Here is a 24,860-nt window from a genome sequence, read left to right on the forward strand (position 1 = left end):
AAGTGCTAGACTGGTATTGCCCAGCCATTCTCTGGTGGGTGTTTTGTTTTTTGTTTTTTTTTTTTTTGTTTGTTTTTTTCTTTTTGCCTGCATGCATGTATAAGCACCAAGTGCTTCCCTGGTGCCCATGGCGACAAGAAGACAGTGCAGATCCCCTGGAATTGGAGTTATGGGTGGTCATCAACCACTGTGTAGGTTTTTGGAATTGAACCCAGGTCCTCTGCAAAAGCAACAAGAGCTCTTACAAGCTCTGAATCATCTTTCTAGCCCCCAGTCTATAAAGTTTCAATTGCTGGTTTTAGCTTTAGACATAGACTAGTTCAGAAGATGCAGGGGTGTTGAACAGACTCTGCCTTGCTTTGTAATTGCAGAAAGCATGTTCCTAGCTTCTTATCAATGCTAGATGCTTTTACCTTTCAAATCAATAGTAAGAAATGATGGGACCCACAGAAGAAAGAACAGTATAACTGTGGCCGCTATTCAGCTGTATATCTGCCTTCAGAGTTTTGAACTGGTTAGATTTGTTTCAGAATTAAGAGCTGAACCACAAAATTACCTAGAGAGCTAATAAAGTATTCTCCAAGTTTATACCCTAGAGACGCTAATTTAGTGGGTATAGGGTAATTAATGAGGATTGGAATACATGTTCTTAAAAAGTTTCTAAGATGATGCTGGAGAGATAGCTTAGTGGTTAATAGCACATAAAATAAAAGTAAATCAGTCATACATTTTTAAAAAAAAATGTTCCTAAAAGAGCTTGATGGTTTATTAGATTTGATGATCGGCCATTGTCAGCCATTCTCTAAAATGTTGTTAATCATTTACTATTTAATCTAAGGAAATGTGACAGTGTCCTAATCTTTATTTTAGACATCAGAAGACAGAGGTACATTATTATAAATTCACTAAAATGGAGAGCCTAAATTATCTAAATTTAAATTTATTAGTTATAATTTTAAGCTGGCACTACATTTGTGCTGTTTCTCAAAATTTTCCTCTGTTTAGATTATTTAGAAGGAAAAATAAAGAAAATTATGAAAAAAGCAATCAAAACTTAGGTTTAGAAGTAGTTGGTGTGGTGGCAGGTAAACCTGGCCCAAAGTGGAAGGATGAGGCAGGAAGATCACCCATGAGTTTTAGACTAGCCTGATCTACATAATGAGTTCTAGGTTAGCCAGGGCTACCTTGGTAGACCTTGTCTTAGAATAACACAACTCACACTCTTTGTCTGTCTCTGTTTCCGTCTCTCTCTCTCATACACACACACACACACACACACACACACACACACACACACACACACACACACACACACTCACCAAACAAAAATCCTCAGAGCAGACAAAAAAAAAATCAGTATATATACTTAGATCTATTTTCATTAGAAGTCTTTAGGAAAGTAGTTTTTCCAGAAATTTAAAAGCTGATTGATGTTATTGTAAAAGAGAAAGAAATTCTGTCTGTTGTCATTTTGTCATTGCTGTTGAGCTGATGATCATTAGATTATTAGATTAGTTAATAACAGGGCATTTGGCAAGGAAGCCAGCAAATCTCTAGCTAGAGTCTCAGCTGCAATACTAATGATTTTTTTTAAAACTTCGGTGAGTCTCTTGACTCATGTCTTTGGCGTGCATTTTTATTCTTTTTGCTATATTGTGAGCTGAATGTAAGGGCTTTGTACATACAATCATGCACTGATCATCAGGAGGCACAGTTGTAATAGAGATGGTGCTTTAGCCTCTATCTTGTGGGAGGATGTGTTGGAACAGGGTATAAAGTGGATGAGCTGCTGTGTGCCCATATCTCTCTGTTTGCCTGGGCTATGCCTGTGGTCTGCTGTCACTAATAGTACCTCTTTTAATTATCCTATCTCAATGTGAATAAAATATTTTATCTTTAGTGTCACAAAGGAAGACTTTTCTACCCTCATTATTTTAGTCTCAGATCACTCAGCAAATATAGCAGTATTTCTTAGATAGTTTCTGCCTGTTCTCCTCAATTTTATGTACGTCTCATCTCCCCAACTAAATTGATGAGTGAGTGGGAATTGTTTCTGGGCTCCTGAGCAGTTTTTTTGATTTAATGTGATTCAGGTCCACTGATCCTTTAATTGCCCATTTTGGCTGGTGTTTCTCCAGAGAAAGTAAGTGCCAAGTTCAGAAGAGAGGGACAGAAGCAGAGGCATAGAGGAAGAGACGGAGGCGTGTGGGGGAGATGCTGGTGAGGGGAACATGATTGTGAGCTGCACGCTCACATGAGCAAGTGCCAGGGAACGAATGATTTTGTGGAGGAAAACTAAGAACAATTTTCATCTCATGCTGATACCCTGACTACTAAATGCCTAATGTGGATATTTCTAAGTGCTTGATAAATCTCCAAGCAGGTCAGCAGAAGCTCCAGGAGATTAGATTTCAGGTGCTCTCCTAAGACCAGAAAACTTTCACATTCTTCAAGGAGCAACTCACACCAGGTGGATGTATGATGTATGTGTGTGTGTGTGTGTGTGTGTGTGTGTGTGTGTATGTATGTGTGTGTATGTATGTATGTATGTATGTATGCATGTATGTATGTGTGCATGTATGTGTGTGTATGTATGTATGTATGTATGGATGTGTGTATGTATGTATGTATGGATGGATGTGTGTGTATGTATGTATGTATGTGTGTATGTATGTATGTATGGATGTGTGTATGTATGTATGTATGTGTGTGTGTATGTATGTATGTGTGTGTGTGTATGTATGTATGTATGTATGTATGTACGGATGGATGGATGAACGGATGGATGGATATAGATGGATAGAAAGAGTAGTTCATTGCATGTAAGCATGCCCCCCTCCCTTTTTGACCCTTGGGAAATTTAGCCAAATTCATGGTCCATCTTTACTGTGTGTGGAAAGTTATAACCTGTATGAAACTTTTCACCAGTCTTGACTTTTGGTCTTATAAATTTTGTTGTTCTTAGATGTTTTGTATAACAGTGTATTCTTAGCTGGGTGGTTTGGCACCCCTTTAATCCCAGCACTCAGGAGGTACAGAGAGGCAGATCTCTGAGTTCGAGACCAGCTTGGTCTACAGAATGAGTTCCAAGACAGCCAAGGCTGCACAGAGAAACTCTGTCTCAAAAAAAAAAAAAAAAAAAAAAGGAAGAACTTGTTCTTGTTTTATTAAAGTCACTTTAATAAACTTATGTATAATCTTAATAGGCCCCAAAGATTCTTCAGCAGATAAAGGATCTTGGCACCAAGCTTGAGTTTTATTGCCAATATCTACATGGAAAAAGGAGATTACTGAATCCAGCAAGAGATCTGCTGATCTCTTCATGCACGCAGTGGCATGCACCCTTCCATACATAAATAAGTGTAATTAATAGATTTTTAAAAAGAATCTTATAGGTTAAGATAGATATTAAATTATAAATATGATATAAAGAGAACATTGTGGTTTTGACATTATTTTGATATAATTATTTGCGGTATTAAAATAGAAACTTTCGGGGCCTCACAATTAATCAAGAATATTTATGGCAATTTTCCAGTGATGATTTTGATGGTAGGGTTTCCTGAGTCCTGTGATCTTGTCTGGGAATTTTGTCTGGGAATTTAGTACATGTTTGCCTTTGGGCTAGACAATAGCCACATCTAATCATACAACTTCCCTGGATATAGTTTATATTTATAGATACAGTGTGCACTTAATGCTGACTTTAACAAAGCATGCACGTGTATGTATGTATATATGTATGTTTGCTATGAACATATACATAAGACTTGGCATGTGTCCACCCATTTTAATAGATTTAGAATTTTCCCAATTAAAATTATTCAGATAGCATTTTTTTAGTATGGGGACTAGGTAAGATAGGACTTATAACTATTTTATCCAAATGTGCAAATCAAGCACAACATAGTTGATTAGTTGATGATCCTTTTTGCCCACATCTGCAGAGTGAGACTTTGACTAGTGGAATAGAAACTTGACTGTATTCAAAGCTTGAGCAATGGAATATATTGATGGGAACAGTGTGTCTAGAAATGGTAATTTAGTAGAATAATCTTTCAATAAAGGATTATGTGTGTGTGTGGTTTTTATATTTGACTTCGCTTAGAGGCAACTGTATTTTCTTCAGGAGCTCAATTCTTTAAAATCAAGGAGCTCTCAACATGACAGGGCAAGGAGTGTTTTCTAATACACTTTACATGTATGTTCATATTGCATTTGAAAAGTGCAAAATTCAGAGAGAAGATACTGTAATAGATCCTATAATTTTGGCACCCTGGATATTTCCTAAATCCCTTTATCTCCAGATCCAATGAAAGCTGACAGGTTCATAGCAGTGCAGCAGTGTGATTCTTTCCTATAGAACATAGCCTTTTCACTTTCTGGTGGTCATTCCTTTTTAGAGAACACCAGCAGGGATATATGAAGACATTTCTATACGATGGGCACATGTCTCCCTGCCTCTAAAACACTTGTTTCTACCCACATATTCTGATCTTTCTGTTCTGGATTGGGTAGGATGAACTGGCCCCCATGCTCCAATCAGTGCCAGGCCTGTCTCTAGTTTGTCTTTTTGGTTTTATGAAATACAGCCTGGAACTTAATGTATCACCCAAGCTGCAATGGAAGTCCGCTTGTTTGTGCCTTTCAAGTGCTGCAGCTGCAGCCATTGGTCAGTACAGTTAATCTAACCTTTCTCACCTAAGATTTACTTATCTCTCTGTGTTGTGTATATATGTTCACATGTGTGGAGACCAGAAGAGCGAGTCAGATATCCCCTCTATCACTCGCTGCCTGCTTTATTGAGGCAGGATCTCTTCTTGAACCTGGGGCTCACATTTTTCTGGGATAATCTGGAAGCAAGCAAGCCCCAGAAATCTTTGTGTCTCTGAGTTCCCTGGAGCTGGGATTATAGGCATATGTAGGATGGCCAGCTATTCTATGCTGGAACCTGAGACGTGGTACTCATAACACAGCAAGTGTGCTTAACTATTGAGCTGCTGCTTCAGCCTTCCAACCTCTGTTTCTCTAAAATAATTTTTTTCCTAGAGCTAGAGATGTGGCTCAAAAATTAAGAGCATTTGTAGCTCTTCTGGAGAACCCAAGTTTGATTCCCAGCACCCATTTGGAGACTCACAGCTATCTGTGATTCCAGTTTCAGAAGATACAGCACCTTCTTCTGATCTCCTTTGGCGCCAGGCACACAGATGCAGACTCTGACTTGGGCAGATACACACAGAAAGTAAATAAACCTAAGAAGCAGATTGCTTTTGAAAAGGCAAATTTCCTCAAACCTGGTTGTAAAGGTACTACTGGGGAGGCTGACATACTTGTCCCATGGATGTCCCACTCCTTTGCAGCATTTCTTCTTGGCCAGAGCAGAAGGCTTAGCAGAAGAAAGCATTTGAATTTGTCTGTTTGACAGGGTAGTGAAGGAAAACACAAGCACAAGAATGAAAGAAAGGAGCAGCCTATGCCCATCTCTTTCAAAGTCCAAGAGGCAGTGTGCACAGCGGAAGCAGAGCTCTGGTTTCAGGACCAAAGTTTTCTGTTGTTCTGAGTCAGTACTCTCAGAGTCATCCCCACTCATTAGTCATTCTCAAGCACTGTGTCAGACACAGCAGGTACAACAAGTAAAACCATCACGGCTCCTGCTACTTTGATGCTTCTGCTGACACTGGTGGCTGAAGATGCTTAGTCTGTGTAGCCGTGAGAATTGTTGACTGTGGGACACGTTTTGAAGCTAATACTGATAAATTAATAACAGTTCATATGTGGGATATGATGACATGACTATGTCAAGACTACCCTCAAGAGTTTGCTCAGACATTGTGGTGATCACTGGCATCTGAGATGGGGATGGCCAGTAAGGAGAGAAGTGGTGAGGGTGTGAGTGTTAAGCAGAGATGTTGAAAAGGTACTTGGTGGTTTGAAATCAGAGTGTTGAGAAAAGTCGTCTTTACATCATGAAGCTGGATATGATGGCTTTGGTTGTCAGTGCAGATAGAGAAAAAGGGAAGGTGCAAGGAGTCTCAGGCCACCAGTGTCTGCGGATGGGAAGAGGGGAGGCTCCCACATAAACACTTAACTGAACAGGAGACACCAGAACCTGACCTTTCTCCCCTTCAACTTGCAACAGCTGTCAAGGGGAGATCACATTGGAGTACATGACCTGTTTCTTGCTAAATTGTATCCACAAAGACAGAAGGCTGTATGTAGAAATAATCTTTCCACTTGAAATTCCTTCTGAATCTGTTTTGTAATACTGTGCAAGAGTTGTAGTGTTGGTATGTAGCAGAAGTTTTCAGTATATACACTGAAGAAAGTAGATGGGGAATGGGAAGGCTTGGGAAATGTAACAGTGTCATACTGTACAGTGCTGTATGTTTTCAGTGATTGTATTTTAGTCTAAGAAAATGTAATGCAAAAGGATCTGTAAACTTTATCACCATGAACAAGATTGTTGTACTCAAGAAAATGTATACAAAGATAAATACATTTCCAAAATATATGTGTACTAATTATGAATTGCATATAGTTGGTAGCATGTTTTTTGTAAACAGATGTGTGCTAAGGCTCTGTTAGAACTTGCCTTTTTCCCTCTCTGCTCTTTCCCCCTCTACTATTCTCTGGCTCTGGAAATCAGGCGGGGTTTCCTGAAAAGTGGGCTCTGTTCTGGGAAGACGCTGTGGCTCACTGCCAGTGTGTCATATAACTCAGCCAATCCCATGAAGAAAAGACAAGACTTGTAGAAAGAGGGGATAGAAACAGGAAAATTAACTAGGTGAAGGAGAAAACTAAGGTCTATGCTAATTGAATCTGGGATCATTTGGGAGGGACTTCTGGAAGGACCCCATTCCCTAGGCACTTAGTGTCTCTTTCCTGGAGCTTCTGCCTTTGTGACTACCTGCTCTCAGCATAACTTCAAAGATTTGTCCTAAGGAGTTGGATTATCAAGTAACAGATAATGTAACCTTCCCCAGACATTTGATTTTACAACATTTACTTGAAGTAACAATATAAAAACTTGGATTTTGCATGCCTTTGAAGTCTGTTCTGATAGTATGGAAACAATACTTTTGTCTGTATCATTTTAGGATGTGTTATGTAAACAAGTGCAGGCAGGGGAGAGGAAAGACATGATAAATGTTCTCTCTGGAAATCTGCATTTTGCCATCTATCTAGGAAATAAGGCCCTCTCTGATGAACTTTAGGAATTTAAACAGAATAGCATACAGAGATCATCTGATTGAAAGTCTTTCAACTACACATTCTATCAAAAAAGAGATCCCTAGCATTATGGCACACACCTGTGGTCCTAGTACACAGGAAGCCGAGGCAGAGGCAGGAGGGTTGGAAGTTTGAAGCCAGTCTGTATTAAAGAATGAGACTCTTGTCTCAGTTTCCCATCCTCAGAAAAGAGGTCTCTTGAGAAAGAATTTGGCAGAAGTTCAACATTCACATCCATGTGATGTCAAATGCTTGTGACTCTTGTACTAAGAACTATTTAACTCCTTTTAACCCATTATTTTTATTTATTTATTTATGTCACTATGGATTCCTATTGTCTTTTTTTTTTTTTTTTTTTTTTTTTTCTCTCAAGTGCTGTGCCCTAGGACAATCACCACTGCATTGAAGTGCAAAGAGTTCTAGAAAACATAGTTTGGGATGATTCTTTGGTTAAATCATTGCATGTAAATTAAGCTTGACATTTAATTTTTAATGTCCTTGTCCTCATTTGTAATATGAGTAGGTAGAATAAATTAGTCACTAATGTCACCAAGAATTATGACATTTTCTGGCTGATTCACTAATTAAACCAACCTTTAAAAAGTCTGTTTCCATATGAAAGGCTTTATCTTTCTTTCTCTTTTTGTATCTAGTTTAGTGTCCAGCATGTGAAATCATTTCAGTAAATGTTGAATACATGCTTACCTCAGGGCTTCAGGACACGGGACTAGTTGATGTGTTTGCAGGTGGTAAAGTAAAAGTGATCTTGTCTGTGCTCTCCAGGAACTGTCTCAGGAAACCAGGGTGTACCATGAAGAAAACACAAATGGGGTTTTGAAACATAATCATCTGTGGGATAGCTACTGGGCAAGATCTTTGCTCTAAGTCAAGTGTGCAGATTAGAACAGAAGTGGGCTGTGTTAAATAACACAAGTGTCAGTTAGGGTCACCATACAGTCTTCTCCCTACCAGTGACTTTAGAATACAAGCAACACAAAGAAGCAAGCTAATACTGCTTTTGTTTTATAGACAAAGGGGTGGAGCCTTTCAGGCTTAGGGAATGTGTTCAAGTTGACATAACTTTTGAATGAAAAGCCACAATTAGAACCTGCTTGTGTGATTCTAAACCACTCGGCTTTCTGGCCCCATTATGCCTTGTTCCTTTTGTCATCCCATTTATGTGAAAAGCTGGCCTTCAACTCATGGTCCACCTGCTTCAGCCTCCTGGGTGGGATTATAAGCCTGATTCATTAAACCTAGATAGCCTTTTTCTTTTGTTTTGTTCTGGTGTATTAAGATGAGAGAGATGTTAAGAATATTGAAATGACAATGGTGAGAAGGGAGGGAAAGTCTGAGAGTAGGAAGGTCATTGACCTTACTAGTCCAGCTAGGCAGGATCACAGAGACTGTTCTGCCACTGCTAAGATCCCTCTTCTTCAACAGAAACCTTTAGCTCTACAACAAGGATGTTCTCGGTAATGATGGCACCAAGGTGAGGCCATGCAAGAAAGTTCTTGCCAATGTGACTTCAAAAGAAATGCTGGGTGGCAACTTCTTTCCTGGAGGCTAGCTGCTGGCCTCTGCCTTTTTCTTAAGCCCTTCTGAGATCTGCAGCCTGGAACAGGGTGCTTCCAACTTGAATGGTGAGACTAAAGGCCATAGCTGAAGGATGAACCCAGTGGATGCACCATGTCTACTCAAAGAACTGGTATTTTTGGAATAGGTTTCACATCAGTGGGGGACCATACTCCTCTAGCGTTTTTATGTATACCAAAATGACCATAAAATGATCAGTTTATACACTGTAGCCATACATTTAAGATTCATTGGAATTAAGCCATGTAACCCTTCTAGAATTATTTCATCAACTAGTCAACCTTCATTCTTCACTGCCCAAATCCTATGGGTACCCCCAAAACGTGGCTTTGAATGTGACTACTCTGGATAATTAATTTAAGTAGAGTTGTTTAATATTGGATTTATTTCACTTAGCCTTCATGATTTTGTAGCATATTATCTGAATTTTATTATGTTGCATGGGTTAATATTCAACTATGTGCATGCCATACTGTGTATTCACTATTCTCCTGGTTATCTGCTGACAGACACCGACTATTTCTACCTCTTTAAAGCCTGGTAGTTTAGTGAAACCCTGTCACAAGACAGAAACTTTTTTAAGGGGAGGGAGGACTGACGATGTAGCTCAGTGGTAGAGTACTTGTACTTCTGAGGACCTATGTTCAGTACTCAATACTGCTGTGTATAAAGTATCTGATTGCATTTATTGATTTTTGCGTTTGTCTGTGGACACAAACAGTTGAGCTGACTTTGCTCTTTGATATTCTCTTAGAGAAACCCTTAGAAGTAGACATGCCTTTATTAGGATTTATTTTGGTGGCATCATGGAAGTTCTGAGGTTTTACTTATGGGCCTGGGTTTACAGCACACATTTACCGACTCTGTATGTAGCTGCGGAACACTGCTTCAGTGAGGGTTCAGAAACTGTCACACCTGGCTGGGCACTCGTCAGAGAACATGGTAAGGTGATGGAATCTCTTATAGGCTCCTGGAGACTGAACAATAGGGTAGGGAATAGCTGTGAAAGTTCTGTTAATTTCCCCTCCACTCTCTTCAGTTCTACCCAAATGAAATTGGTCAAATTCCAAGGTTAAGACCCGAGAAGCCTGAAAGGGACTCTGAGTCATCAAGGTAGATAAAATTTCACTCAGCATAAGTTTTGTACACACAGCCATATTCAGAGATCTGAAAAGATTGCGTATCTGTTATCGGAGCATTGAATTCTGGGTAAGAAGGTTAGGTCTGGATGAGCAGCACTCCTGCCCTCTGACATCTAATCCTGTTAGGAGAACTTGTGGAAGTAATTCTGGTGACTCCTAGGAGCAGCCTCCTGAGCACGTCTGGGCCGCAGGATCAGTGGAGGTTGAATCACCAGCTATGGAACGCTGATTCCTTAGACTGTCAGTCCAGCCCCAGCTCTGCTCTTCAGTCAGGACCAAAGCTGTGGGAAAGTTCTGACTCATTTACATTTATACTTGACTCACAGAAAACCTCTAGCTTATCATTTTATTTTATCCAACCAAATGTCTTGTGTGTGCCTGCATGCATGCCTGCACACGGTGTGAGTAAAATATAAAAATGATATTTGAGATTATTTGTTGAGCTCATTTTTGTTGTCTTGATTTTTTTTTTCTGGGGCTGGTGCCAGAGGTGAGTGGGTTGGGGTTCTCAGCCATGGTAGTCGTCCCTGCATCTGTTGGTGAAGTGATACTTGGAAAGAAGCATGCCATTTTTATCAGTCAGTCTTGACGCATCCTGTACATGTACTTTCCCTGTTACCTTCTGAGTTCCTGCCTTCACACAACACATGTATATATACATATGGGATTTGCTTGTGCTGAAGGGAGTTGCGTGTTCTCAGGAGATAGATCTGTAGGGAAAGGACAGTTTCCTTAGTGGGCACTTGGTTCCCCTGGAGCCTGGGGCCAGCCTTCTCCCTTAGTTCTGTCTGTTCTCTGTATACCTCTGTTCAGCCTCATTTCGGGTTTTATACGTTAGCATTCCGGCTTCTTGTTCTCTTCCTATTTTTACTGTTTGGAGTATTTTTCATAATCAGCTTGTATTTTCACAATGCTTGTGTCTTTCCATCCCTAAAGGCCCCATCCATGTTCTATCCTCTTCCTTTGTAGTGGTCAGAGTACTGCATTCTTATGGTGGGCCAGGTGTTTTGTCAGATATATCTGCCATACATATCTGTTTATCTGTCTATCACTTACCTATCATGTGTATTTATCTTCTACAGATCTTTTTTTAAAGGAAACTAAATACTTAGGGTTATCCTTACTTGAAGGAAAAAAGTTCAGTTGCAGAAAATTGAAGGCTGCTTGAGCTAGCTGTTAAGGTTCTTCTTGTCCTAACTAAATTCCCTGCGCTGGTTCCCCTCAGAATCTTTCGGGTTGGACTGTTAGCTCCATCTTTGCTTGCTGACAGCATGCTCTTTTGTCTTGGTCACATGTGTTCTACATATGGCAGTCCGTCACCTTGCCTCATTCAGAGGTGTGGCTTTGATGACTATCTTACCGAGTTCTGTTCTTCCCACTAAGCTGCTGCAGACTTTATGTGATGACTTTGTGTTTGTGTTACTTAAAGAGGTGCTGGAGTCAGTGAGTTATTTCTCCTAGCTATATCATTAACCCAGATAAACATTTACACCCTACCAAAATGTTTTATTCTGTTAATTACTGAGTGTTCTTAGTGAATTACCATTGCCTTCTTTTTACACTTTTATTCCATACAAAGTACAGACCAGACACACTGTGGGTGGGGTTTGTATTATTTTCCTGCCCTGTCCTTTATCCTGTAACAAAAAGCAGAAAAAGTAAATTAAATGGCGAGTCATTTGAAGGGTTGTCTGTAAGGTAGACAAAGGTTTTGGACAAGAGTCATGGATGTAGGCATGCTGCGCCTACCTATGTGGAGCCTCATTACAAGGTCACAAAGTTCTCAATAAGTTAGTTTTACCTTTTTATATACAGAGTAGGAAGTGTTCTTCTTGCTAAAGGATAGGTGCCTCTGGGCACCTTTTCTAGTTAGTTGGTAAGAAATAATTAACGACCTGTAATTATGATACTACTTGCCACCCAGAACTCAAAACTCACCCATAGGTTCTGTTGACAGCCACACTCCCTTTTTCAATGAAACTATGATTGAAATATGGTCAAAAATTTGACCAGATGCAAAGTAAATAACTTGGAGTTTGAGCTTGTCAAGTTCTGTGAAGACTCACTGGGAAGTGTGACTGTGACAGAGCCTGGGACTGTGGAAATACTCCATGGGGTAACTGGCAGGACATAAAATGGCTCTCCATGCTTTGAGATGTAGTTTCTAGCTCTCTGTGGAATCATGGTTGACCCTAGGAGATAACTGTCTAGGAAGGATACTAGTGAAGATGAAGTTCTCTTGTGCCAGGCCCTACCCAGAAGATCATGTGGCAATGTCTTTAGCATTTGTGGGTGAAGAACAACCAGGTGAACCCCATGGGAAGTGTGGCTGCTGTTTTATGCTCAGCTGGGCAGATGCACATATTAAATAAAAATGGGAATAGGGAAAATTTTTATTCTTTGTAATTTTGTTGAGTGTTTTATACTAGTGATTTTCAAACTGTGGATTCCTGTTCCTTAGTGGAATGTGAAGTCTACTTTCATTCTTTAGCATTTTAAAAGACCATTAAATGGGTGGAACTGAGTTAGCACTGAAATCAGTGAATGGCACCCAGCGAGGGTAAGACTTGGTTTGTTTTCTTTTTACAGGTTTGAGTTGCACTCCCACAGCAGCCATAGTCCCTAGAGAGTGAAAGTGGCGGTGCTTCAGGAAATGGGTGTGGAGTGGGGGAGAGAAGGAGGGTCTCCCCTCTACCTGCTGCTGGAGTGGGCTGGAGGCTTGAATGTGTTCCATACGGCTCCAGTGTCATCTGCTCAGAGCTGTGTCTGTAGTTAGTGTGAGACCTCAGTGGCGGGATGTGTTTGTTTTGTCTGGGTGGAACCCTGGGTTTGATCTCCAGCCTGGAAGAAGACAAAAGTGTAACCATAAATATTGGTCAATTTACTGTAGATCACAGACTGAGTAGATGTTGTGCTGGGGGTTTTTCTAGCTCCTGATCTGTCTGCATTGCTTGTGAGGTCTTCTAGGTGGCCTTCCATGAGGCTGCAGGGCTGAGGTATTCTTTCTCCTGCGTACTGGGTGTTCAGGGAGCCATGCAGGAAGTAGGGTACCCACCTGGCAGTGTTGATGAGCCATGGCAGTGGTGCCAGCAGTGGGGGTCTTCTCATTCTCACACAGCCTACTGAGAAGTGACGGGTTTGTACCTGAGAATGCCAAGTGGTTAAAGCGTGGTTTCCTTCACGCATTGCCAAGTGCTGTGCCAGCAAGCATGGTTCTGTGTCCTTGCTTTCAAGACATTGTTAAAATAACATTGGTAAAAATTTGTCAACTTGCAGCACAGTAGTTTCTCATATTTGCTTTATCCCCCCATGTATGCACTTGTACATTTACACGTACGCGTGTGTGTGTGTGTGTGTGTGTGTGTGTGTGTGTGTGTGTGTGTGTGTGTGTGTGTAGTCCAGAGGTCCACTTCAGGCATCATTTTACCTGGCTAGTGAGCATCATGGTTTCGCCTTTTCAGTCCTCCTGTGCTTGCCTTGTAGCTATTACATAGGTGCTGGGAATCTGAACGGAGGTCCTCATTTGTATGCAGCAGACACTTTGACAACTGAATCACAATCCCCTCCCTTTAAATGTAGAAAAAAAAAAAAAAAAAAAAAGAAAGCCTTGAGTAAGTTTAACACAAGCTGTGAAGCTTTTAATTTTAGCTTAAGATTAGAGAAATCTCCAGTCATCATAACAATTGTATCTTTTATATTGCAAACAGAAACTCTGAGAGGTTAAGCCAGTACCCAAGGTCACACAGAAAATATCTGATCTGATTGCTCAGCCCAGAGTTTTAAATGCTTTCATTGGTAGAGAGCCCTAGAGCCTATTGAGTACTTTTTCACTTTGCAGAACTTGTCCTGAGATCTTAGAAGGCTTGCTCAGGACTAGGCAAGACCTGGTTATTTGTCTTACTGGGACAGGCTGGTACAGAGTTTTTTGCACCCTTCCCTATTTTTCTGTCATATCTACTCTTTCCAACTTTTTCCTATGTGCTCTTTCCCACCCTCTTGGTCCAAGCACAAGCTCATACTATGCTGGGTATCCTTTCCTTTTTTCTGGCTCTTTTCTACAACAGTTGTGCACCTATCCCCCCTTTTCAATTTTGATTTCTCCAAGCTGGGAGCTGCTCCTCTCCCAGATGGTGTCCAAGCCCAAGCCTCACACTATGCCTTCTTGACTGCACACTTCCTACTGCCAGTTCTTGGCATCCTACTAAGTGCTCCTCCAGATGCTGAGGCTCCTGTTTGTCTTGACAGCTGGGAGTAGGCCTCAAGGTTTTGGTGAACATGCTCAGTTCCCTCTTTTGTCTTTGGATCTCTTGTAGCCTGCATTTTTCCCAGAAGGACCAGCAAGGGCACTGGACAAGGAATTGTGCCACTCATGGGAATGTCCTAAGTCAGGTCTTTTCATCTGTAGAACTGTGAATCCTCAATATTGTCAAAGATTTGAAATCCTCTTTTAGGGACAAAATGTGTAATAAATGCTAGGTTTTATTGTTATGGTGTACTTCACAAGTACTTTAAGAAAGTGTTTAAAAAGTGCTGACTGAAAGAAAAGGTGTCTGTCCATAATCTCCCTTCCACCCCTCCCCCCACCACCATTTAGAGACAAGGCCTTATTATATAGCCCAGGCTAGCTTGGAGCTTGCCTTGTAGCTCTGAATGCCCTCATCCTCATGGTTCTTCTGCCTCTTCTTCCTAAGTGCTGAGGTGACAGGCTGTGCTGCCAAGCCTGGCCCTGCTTCCTCCTTCTTATCCACTTCTGCCACCATAGTTTTAACCCTGAGGAGGGCTGTGCAGATGGCTTCTCTAAATCTTATCATGGCCTCTTTAATAACATTATAGGTACATTAATGGTAATTAGTTTAAAAGAAGGGAAAGTAAAGCAAAATCGAGCTGCACTCATCTTGATGAAGTGTGGCTTTTAGGAAGACACTTACTGACTTTAATTAAACAAAGTACTGTGTGCTCTGTCAGATTCCTCCCCTTTGACTAAAGCAGGTTCTTTAGGAACAAGGCAGAGCCCGACCCATCGATTTGGCATTGATCATTTGCTCATCCCTAGAAGTTTATTGTAAATGAAGCAGCATTTACTGTTGTGGGGTATTCCTGGAACCACTGCTATAGTTAGAAGTAAGTGATTCTTTGTGACAGGAATGGCATAGAGAAAAGCTATAATTCTGACTCGTTGACAAAGAAAAATGCAAGTTTTGTATTTATATTATGTCATTCCTTTGGCTGGAATCCAGCGACTTTACAGTATCTTGCTGTGCTCTCAGCAGAATGTTACCCAGGTCTAAACAAAGTGTGGGGTCCCTGGAGAGACAGAGTCTTTATGTAATGCTGTGGGTAGGAGGCACTGGTGGTGCAACTAGAAGACAGCAGATGGCTTTCCTGGCCTGTGTGTGTGAGGACCTTAAGAAAGTTCCATGTCCAGGTAAGGTGGGCCTGTGTTGAATAAGCTGAACACTGCTGTTCCTCTGGGGTGTCTGGAAGTTGTGGGCTGGAGTCAGGGTGGGGCAGTCGATGACTTTGCTACTCCTGTTTGTTTTGAGACTGGGTTTTGTTGTATAGACCAGGTTGACCTCAAACTTACTTTGTAGCCTATGCTAGTCTGGAATTTATAATCCCCCAAGTCTCCTGGGTGCTAGATTATAGGCCTGTGCCACCACATTTGCTTGATGGCATTGTTTTTGACAGTACTTTTAGAAGACTTGTAATGAGATCAGTGTCCTGGGTGGAGATTAGACTGAACACTACTAAACAGCCAGGGAAGACAGGGTGGTGGTGATCGTAGGGTGATCAGAGTTCTTGAATCAGGAGCTCCACATTAGGACTGCTGTCACTTGTACTGCTTAGCCCAACACAGCTCAGACTTTCTGCAGATTGAAGTTCCAGTGGTTTGCTCTGTCACAAGCTGTGAAGTCACTTTGTGCATATTGAGCTCCTCCTTGACTAGAACTGCATCCATAACCATAATCAGTTGAACAGAAATCAAAGGTTTCCTGAGGGTTGAATTCTGTTTTGTGATTTCAGCTCCTGCCAGTCCTGTGAGATAAATCCTATTTTTAATATTTTTTATTTGTATCTCTTCACTGTACTGAAAATATTGAGGTTCAGGGACATTAAGTCACTTGCTGGGAAGCCAGATTCAAGTCATTCGGTTCACTAGAGCTTCAGCCTTTGTACTTAACCTTCAGCAGACTGTACTTCAGCGTGGGACCAGGTTCTGTTCATTCTGCATTCTTCCTAGCAGACTCCTCAGCCCAGAGTAGCCAAAATTATATCTTTTCTTTATTTTCTCTAAATATGTTAACATTGTATTGGTATTTTCTGTTTTAGAGGGGTTTTTGTTTCCTTAAGACTCTAACTCAAAGAGAGACTCCTGCAGTTGACTCCCAAGTGCTAGGGTTTAAAGCTGTATACCGTGGCACCTGGAAAGTTAGTGTCTTTAGTGGAAATAATCTAGGACATGCAATGTCTTTTTTTTTTTAAGATTTTTATCATTAATTTTAGTTATGACTCAGTTTTTTTTTTTTTTTTTTTTTTTTGCTAGACAAACCTGGCAGTGGCCTTTGGCTCAGATACACATTCTGGAACATTAGAACTTCTAGTTCAGTTTCTGTTTTGCCCAACATTTAAAATCCAGTGCTTTTTTTATCCCATATACAAATATTAAGCATTTAGGAGCTATCTGGACTGTCATATAGAAGTTGCTGGAACTTTGCCTATTTGGAGGTGGTTTTGAGTTGGCTGTGCTCAGAGTCATACAACTGTTTTGTTTGTTTTACTTGTCCATCAGTCAGAAACTATCAGAGATACTTGCCACTTACACAAGACTGTGATAAAGAATTCAAGAAGTCTATAGAGCTTCTCTGATTTCTCTCCTGCATAAACCAGCACTTGCAGACTTGGGCCTCGTGGTAACTCTCTGTCACTGGATGAAGGTTACTTTTCTTTTAAATCTTTGCTTATATAATAGGGACACACGTTTACCGCTTCCACCCAGACACTATGGGTTGCTCATCTTTATTGGTATGATTTTCTAAGTTACTTGACATTCATTTGAAGTTCTCTGTGAAGTGTGGATTTAAATGATATTTTATGATTCTTGCTGGTCTATGTTTCTGGTACTGCAGACTTTCTCTTGTAGAGAGGAACTTGACTCAGTTTCTGAAACCAATGAATGATTTTGCCCCTTTTCTGCTTTCTCTACAAGTGATCAGGTAAATCACAGTCTAGTTTATTTTTGATATGTTTCTTGGATGAAGCCATTGTGCAAATGTAACACTACAATTACTTGTCATCCATTACTATGGATCTACTTTCAAGAGAGGGGCAGCTGTTCTTTCCGGACAGTAGATCCATCATGCTATGCTTGAAGAGCTTAGTACAGCTCTGAGCATGTTTTTTAAATGCTGTGTGACTTGTTTTTTATTAGAATGTCAGTTCTCTGAGAGTTCATTATACTAATTCAGCATGCAAAATGTCAGAGTAAATTGTGTATTGTCTGAGATTCCTGTAGCTAACCTTGTTTCTCAGAGTTCAGACTATCTCATTAATCTGAGCTGCAGCAGGGGAGGTTAGTTTGAAGACGAGATACACTGTGATTCTGGATAGTGTTGTTTGCAGCAGATAATGAAGAATGGGAAACGCACTTGCCATGGTTATAGGTTATCATGGCATCCTGGTTGTAAGTGCAGATTAGTGACTTTAGTTTGGCCCTTAAAGCTTGTGTGAAGCCCAGAGAAATCCTGCCTTTTCAGATTAGGTACTACACGGGCTAAGGTTTATGCACTAACTCCCATGGAAGGAACCTTGGCCTGGTAGGAGAAGTAAAATTTCTTCTGCTCTAAAGGGCTCTAAATCTGTGAGCGTTTCCTGGTTTAGGGCAAGCTTCTTTGTGTTTGAAAGCAGATTCCCATGCCTTTGGAAGGCAGCTGCGTCCTTAGCAAGTTGTGCCTGTGCCCAGTGCGAAAAGGAATAGTGTGGCTTTTCCCTTAGTGCTCTCACTCCAGGCCTGTGCACATGCTGATGCTTCTGCTCACCCTGTCTTCACCTGCTGGTGGTTTGCCTTTCTTCTCTCACTCCCTTCACAACCATCACATTTCAGTTCTGCTGTCACTGCCTCCCTGAGCCCCAGGCTGCATTGCACTGTTTATACGGTCAGTCTGCATTTCTGATTGGCTCTACTGTTCCTGCAGGTTATAAGCTCCACATGGGCGGGAACCAACTTGCTCTTTTCCTAATAAGTTCATTTTCTGATATGGAAAGCCATGCAAAGTGGATGGACAACTTCCAAATGTGACTTGTGAAGCCCTGTTTCTGCATAGAGCACAGAATTATCATTTAATTATTTTCTAATGTCATATGAGAAATGTCTAATATCATATGTACCTACTTATAGTCTTAAAGCTATTATGTGTTGTTATTTTTTTTTAAAGCTAAAGGCAAAATGATTTGTTATTTCAGTATTTTTGAAGGTACTTGTATCCTAGTTGCTAAACCAAAATTTACATATACAATTTCCTATCTGGGCTATTGTTCACTACTTTTTAAAAACTTACTTTATTTTTGTGGCTAGAATTTTTTCTTGAGTATATGTTTAGGCAACATGTGTTTCCCTTGGATCTCAGAAAAAGGTATCAGATCTCCAGGAACTAGAATTATGGGTGGTTATATAACACATGTGGATGCTGCTGGGTAGTGAACCCAGGTCCTTTGCAAGAATAGATGTTCATAAGTACTGAACCATCTCTCTAGCTCCCACCATCATTAATTTTACTAAAGCCTCAGCCACTGATAGAAGGATTCTTCTACTATCTCTAACCTGTCAACAAATGGGTGAGAGGAACACAAGAGGCCCTGTGGTACTCTCCTGCTTTGGGGTTTTGTTCATGTTGTTTCCCATGGTGATGATATAAGATGATGGGGACTGCTGCCAACCACCTTCATCTCTTGCTTCCACATCCATCTCTGCCTTGCACTGGCCAGGGCTGTACTTTCCTACAAGCAGATTCTGATACAGGTGTGCTAAGTTATAAATAGAAGCCAACTTTGAGCCTGTGCATTGATAGCTGTTTGCTGGCAAAGACACTTCATAGGGATGAGCTCCTTTGATATCTGCACTGTCACTTCCATTGTTGGAGAGAGGCACCGATGTCTGTTCTTAGGACAGGACACTTGACACCTGGAAGCAAAAGTTCTGCCTTCTTTTCTTGTCTCTACTTTCTTTGTGTCTCTCAGTCATTGCCTACCCCTTTCTTCTAAATGTAGTTTCCTACTTGTGTTGGTTCTGCTGTGAAATACCTTGTTATTTTCAAATCTAATTACCTATGATTTGATTTATTTTTCTCTCTAGATCAGCTCTGAATGGGCTTTGGAAGGTAAAGAAGAAAATCCAGTCTGCTTTTCAGGGACACTGGACAACCGAATAAATGCAGGTATGCACAATTGCCTACTTTGTTTTATTTTTTGGAGGCAGGGCCTTGTTTTAAAGTCCATACTGTATGTACTTGAGATCCTCCTGCCTCAGCCTTCCCAGTGTAGAGATTATGGCTGTACTATTGCACCTCAACCATGACACTCAGCCTGTAGGACTGTATTGTGTTCTGTCGTTCTTGCCTGCCTGCCTGTCTGTCTGTCTGATCGTATATTATTCATTTCCAGTAATCAGATATTCTGGCTTAGACAATTTCTTGAGAGCAAAAACTCAGTGGAGTAAAGTTAAATTCTCTTGTAACCTCTCTTGAATGCCACACCGTTGTTTCTAGTGTATCACCTGTGCTTCAGTGCAGATTGCGTTAACTCACAGGCCCCTGGTACACCTGTTACACTCTGTCACTTGTTGGTCATGTAGTTCTGTGTCTACATTTCCAGCTTGTATAGTGCACCCTCTCCTGCTAGAAGTTACCAGTGGACATTTTCTCGATATTGCTAATAGCACTGTTCTTTGTACATGTAAATTTTGTGGGGATATGCGATTATTTCTTTGGAGTTACAGTATAGTTTATAGTCTGATTCTTCTTCTGTTGAGTCTACAGAGACTCTCTAAGAGAGAGGTCTCCTTTGTCTTACACTGTGAAGCAGGCTTAAAACACTGTTGATTTCCATCTTAATTTTTCAGTATAATCAAGTTAGGGACTCAGTGCTGGGCTTTCCCCCTACTTAACTGAACTACTGTAGGGTAAGTCATTAGCTTAGTTTTCAGCACATTTTCAAGTAGATTCTGGTTTTTAGATTATTGGGACATGAATTAAAATTGAATACCTGGAAGACGTCCCTTTTAAATTATCTCGCTTCCTATCACCCAACAGCTAATAGACTAAGCAAATGGATTTAGTGCTCAGAGTTATGACAGGATATGACAGTAGGACTCCTTATGTTTGGAGAGTTCCTTGTATCCTCTCCCAAGTGCCCCCTATAGGCAAGCCTCTGTACTTCATATTGGGTATGAAAGACAAATACAACTGTTATGCTCAGGGATTCATAGCAGATAGGTGTGTGAATACAATGACCATAACACCTTGTGGCCAGTGTGATGGCTTCAGGAGTGCAGGGGAATTGGCATTCAGCTTCAGGGCACAACTGGGGTTCAGTGAAGTCTTCTTGATGGAAGTGCTAGAATGGACTGTTTCTGAAGAAGACTAAACTTTGGCATGAAAGATAAGAGGCAAATGTATTTCAGTAGTGGAATCAGCATATTCATAGGGGCCAGAATGGATGGGGTGAAGGGACAGGGTTACCTGATAGCCTGGGTTTCAAGCAGCTAGAAGTGAGAGGAGGTGGGGTGAGGAGCCAGCTAGGAGTCTGTAGATTATGAGTAGCTAGTGGAGGGTCTCATCTGTGTTGCAGAGATAACACTGAGCACTAAAGTGGAGCTGGGGCTGTCAGGAAGGAAGGAAATACTTTGGGGGCAGGAAAATGGTTGACAGGTCATTGGTATTGGGCAAGGCTGAAAGGATATGTGGGGTTCCCCTCACTCTCTTCCTCTGTTGCCCTTGCGCTGGACTCGGCGTCCGGAACTTCTACTTTAGTCTTTGCTCACTTGTTTTGAAAGCCTTGTGAGTCGTTTTCATGCAAAAAACATACCTGTGGGTCTTGCTTTGCATGAGATGCTTGTTCTTCTGCTTCTCGTCAGGGACCTGTTCCCAGTAATCAACTTCCGTGGCTCTTCCTTGTGATTTATAGTGCATAAGTAGTAGTCACTTTGTGTATACTGCCTCAGACGAGGATTTAAATGCTGAGACTGCAAAGACTAATTCTTTCTTTTGGCTACTTGTAAGTTGTGTGATCCCAACAGAGGCAGCAAAATTCAGTCTTATATTCATCAGTGACTCAAGATGAGAGCTTCATCCCACTACAACTAGCATACAAATAGAGAAGATAATTCAGATCATGCTTAAGATTATTCTGATTTTTGAGAATGGCCTGATTGTTTAGTTACTCTGCATAACTGGTTATTTCTATGGTTTCATCTCTTATAAGTCCTGTCCTCATCGGTATCCAGAAAGGAAAGGGGTAGAAGTTCTCAACCAATCTCACAGATGCCTGCTTGCTTTCCTCCAAAGCAAACAGCACGTGGAATGATTACATTGCCTGATTTTCCTTCCTGACAGTATCTAAACATAAAAGAGGACTGCAATGCCATGGCTTTCTGTGCTAAAATGAGGAGCTTCAAGAAGACTGAGGTGAAGCAGGTGGTCCCCGAGCCAGGCGTGGAAGTGACTTTCTACCTGTTGGACAGGGAGCCCCTCCGCCTGGGCAGCGGAGAGTACACTGCCGAGGAGCTGTGCATCAGGGCAGCCCAGGAGTGCAGTGAGTACTGGTTGCAGGGCTGGGGGGCAGCAGGGACACTGTGCACAAGCACATGTGGAGTCTCTCCTCTTTTCCTTTATACTGAGAACAGGGGGTGAGTTCTGGAAGCCAGGGTTCTGCCTTCTTTCCTAATCCTGGACCTTTACTTCTCACTGAAATATGTGTATTTCTCCTTTATCACTAATGTGACAGCTGTCGAATACCAAGGAATGATCCTTGCCTTCTGTAAGGCTCAGTCGTGGGAGACAGGCTCATGTTATAATTCGGGATGTTCTAGTACTCAGTACATAGCCCAGACTGGCCTCAAAGCTGTATTCCTCCTGATACTGAGTGGGTACTGGGATTACAAGTATTTACCGACACATTCACCAGAGCTCAGTTCTCTGTTCTCTCACAGCTCTGTGATTGGAGTGACATCACACTTCCTAATGCATTGCTGAGTATTCTGATTCCTTGAGTTTGGCCCATTCTTCTCTTACCTAGTTTATTCTGCCACTTTAAAGTGAGAATTTTAGGGTTGCCCTTGGCTTGGTCATGCTAGACTGTGAAAAGGACAAAGTCCTATTTTAAAGTAAGATTGGATTATAAAAATGCATATGTCTGAAAATGCCATAATGAAGCCTTTGTATGCAACCTGAAAATTCATTTTAAAAAGTGAGACTTGTTTTACTTAAAGTTAGCCCATTCCCTTGCTAATACGAGAAACCAAAGCACCTAACAAATCACCTTTGTCATCCTCCAGCATGGAGGTACTTACCTACCTAAATTAATATGGAAAGTAAACTATAAAACCATAAAACAGCCACATATCTCACATATTAATTCACTGAGGTTCATTGGAATATGCACTTAGAACATGTGGGTTTATAGTTGTAAACTGATTCTGATAAAGCTGTTTGGAAAGCACTATAGTAGATCTACTTATGTGATGAAGTGACCTGCTGTGATGCTGAAGAACACCGTGGGAATTTCAGAGACAGTTTAAATCTTGCTACTAACATAGCTTGTCTGAAGGCCCCATTTACTTCCCAATATACATTATTCTGCCCAAAGTGCTTTGCAGACCAGAACATCAACAAAAGGGGAGAGTTATGCTATGGGAAAAGAATATGATATGCTCTTACCAACCTAGTACTATGTGGGACTGAGCTCTGTGGAATGTGGGGGAAAGGAGGCCGTATTTTTAAGTAACCCTCGGTAGACAGTAGTTTGTTAGGGTCTAACAGTAGGGGTATCTTTTCCTCAACCCAGTGTATAAAGAATAGATGATATCTCTTCTGTTTAAACTCTGAATGCTATTAGCACTCATTGGTAATTGCAGTAAGGGGTGCTGGGGCAGTGTGCTTTCCTTTTCATTTTCACAGAACTGTAGCAATGTGTTTTCTTTTAGCTTTCATTGTTTTATCTCCTGATAGGTCCAAAAGCAAGGCATTTCCTAATCTGGTTTCCCACTGTGCTGGTTATTATTAAAGGAGCAGATAGTGGTGCAGAAAGGCAGAGCAGTATTGGAGCAACTTTGTTAGGAGATCTTCCTGCTAGTTAATGTGAATAAATACATTTATTATAGTGTAGGCAGTACCTAAGTATATTTAATTATTAATTATAATGCATTTTAATCACTGACAAAGTCACTTTGTTTATTGTTTATTCTAATAAACAGTTTGTACGGTGGCCAGAAACAACTTTGCATATGTAATGTATAATTACAGTGTCATAATAGTTTAAACAAATTATAGGAAACAGATTGAGGAATTTCTACCTTCCTCAGATGTTTTTTCCCTTGCTGTGATTTAAAAGGGCACATTAGATGGGATCTTTTAACCCAAACTTGGTAAGACTCCTGTAATGAGAAATGTATCATTTTATTTTTAAATGGCTTAACTTGGTTTGCCAGGAGCCACAATATAGCTCCTGGGAAGCTGTGATTCTTGATTAACATGATTATAACCCCTTGCGTGAACATAGCTTAGAGTTGCTTCTGCCCTGATAGGATGCAGGAGACTGTTTCTGGACTGGAGAATTCCTTATCACTGTGTATGTTGCTCTGTAACTTAGCCGTGTCCTCTCTTCTCAGGTATTTCTCCTCTCTGTCACAACCTCTTCGCCCTGTATGATGAGAGCACCAAGCTCTGGTATGCTCCGAACCGCATCATCACTGTGGACGACAAAATGTCTCTTCGGCTCCACTACCGCATGAGGTATGGCACATGGAGCTGGTGCCAGAGGGTTTACTCACGCTGCTCGGGCAGTGTTTGCTTAGGGCCTCAGGTCACTTAGGAAGAAGTACTGTGGTTACTTTATTTGCTTGCTTCTCATATGAGAAGAAAGATCTTCCATGCTGCAGTGTGATCCAGAGTGAAGTTGATCACATCTCACATTTTATAAACATGATACGAAGATTGTTTTAGATAGAATCCAAGCTTTCTAGCAAAGTTTTCCACATGGTGAGTCATGGTTGTAGGTTTAACATGATGGGTTATAACCAGCACTTGAAAAAATTAGAAGGAAAGAAACAAGAAATAAACACACACACACACACACACACACATACATACCCCTACCTATTATTCTAAGGTCATTGTAATTTAAATGTATTTTAAAAGACTTTTGAGGTATGTAATATATATATATATATATATATATATATATATATATATATGCATACACTAAGTTATAATGTAAAAAAATGTCTCCTACTAAAGTCTGTGGCTGAGAACCGTTCTGCATACCACCTGAGGAGGTAACAGAAATAAACGCTGTCTCGCTCTCAAGGAGTGATGCTTCCATCCACTCTTGACATCATTGGGCTCTCGTTGCTTTTATGCTTTTGGTTCTGATGAGTACTTCATTTTTCTCCCACGTCAGAGATTTTGTTAAATATCCCAACAGCTGGTGCTTCTGTTGGCACACACCTTTGACTTTGTAAGTGTATTGAGGAAATGTGTGTGGGAATGAAACCATTTTAGATGGCAGTGAAGCATGAGTTAATGTATGCTTAGCCATGAAGCTTATAAGTAGGCCTGGCCCTTTCTGAAAAGAATTTTGACCTGTGTAAATATGGTTAAGTCAGTAGATCAGTTCAGATGC

At 40.9% G+C, this 24,860-nt stretch overlaps 1 protein-coding gene across 1 annotated transcript in view; it reads left to right on the forward strand.

Moving 5' to 3' along the window:
- JAK1 (Janus kinase 1) overlaps positions 1-24,860 on the forward strand; it is a 107,025-nt gene that overhangs the window by 41,894 nt on the left and 40,271 nt on the right. The window contains exons 2-4 of the mRNA XM_080920999.1: positions 19,318-19,399; positions 21,575-21,773; positions 23,848-23,971. Of these exons, the coding sequence (XP_080777125.1) occupies positions 19,394-19,399; positions 21,575-21,773; positions 23,848-23,971 (329 nt within the window). The 5' untranslated portion in view covers positions 19,318-19,393. The remainder of the gene's footprint in view (positions 1-19,317; positions 19,400-21,574; positions 21,774-23,847; positions 23,972-24,860) is intronic.

The sequence above is a fragment of the Micromys minutus genome, assembly GCF_963924665.1.
Source record: "Micromys minutus genome assembly, chromosome: 9".
Lineage (NCBI taxonomy): Eukaryota > Metazoa > Chordata > Mammalia > Rodentia > Muridae > Micromys > Micromys minutus.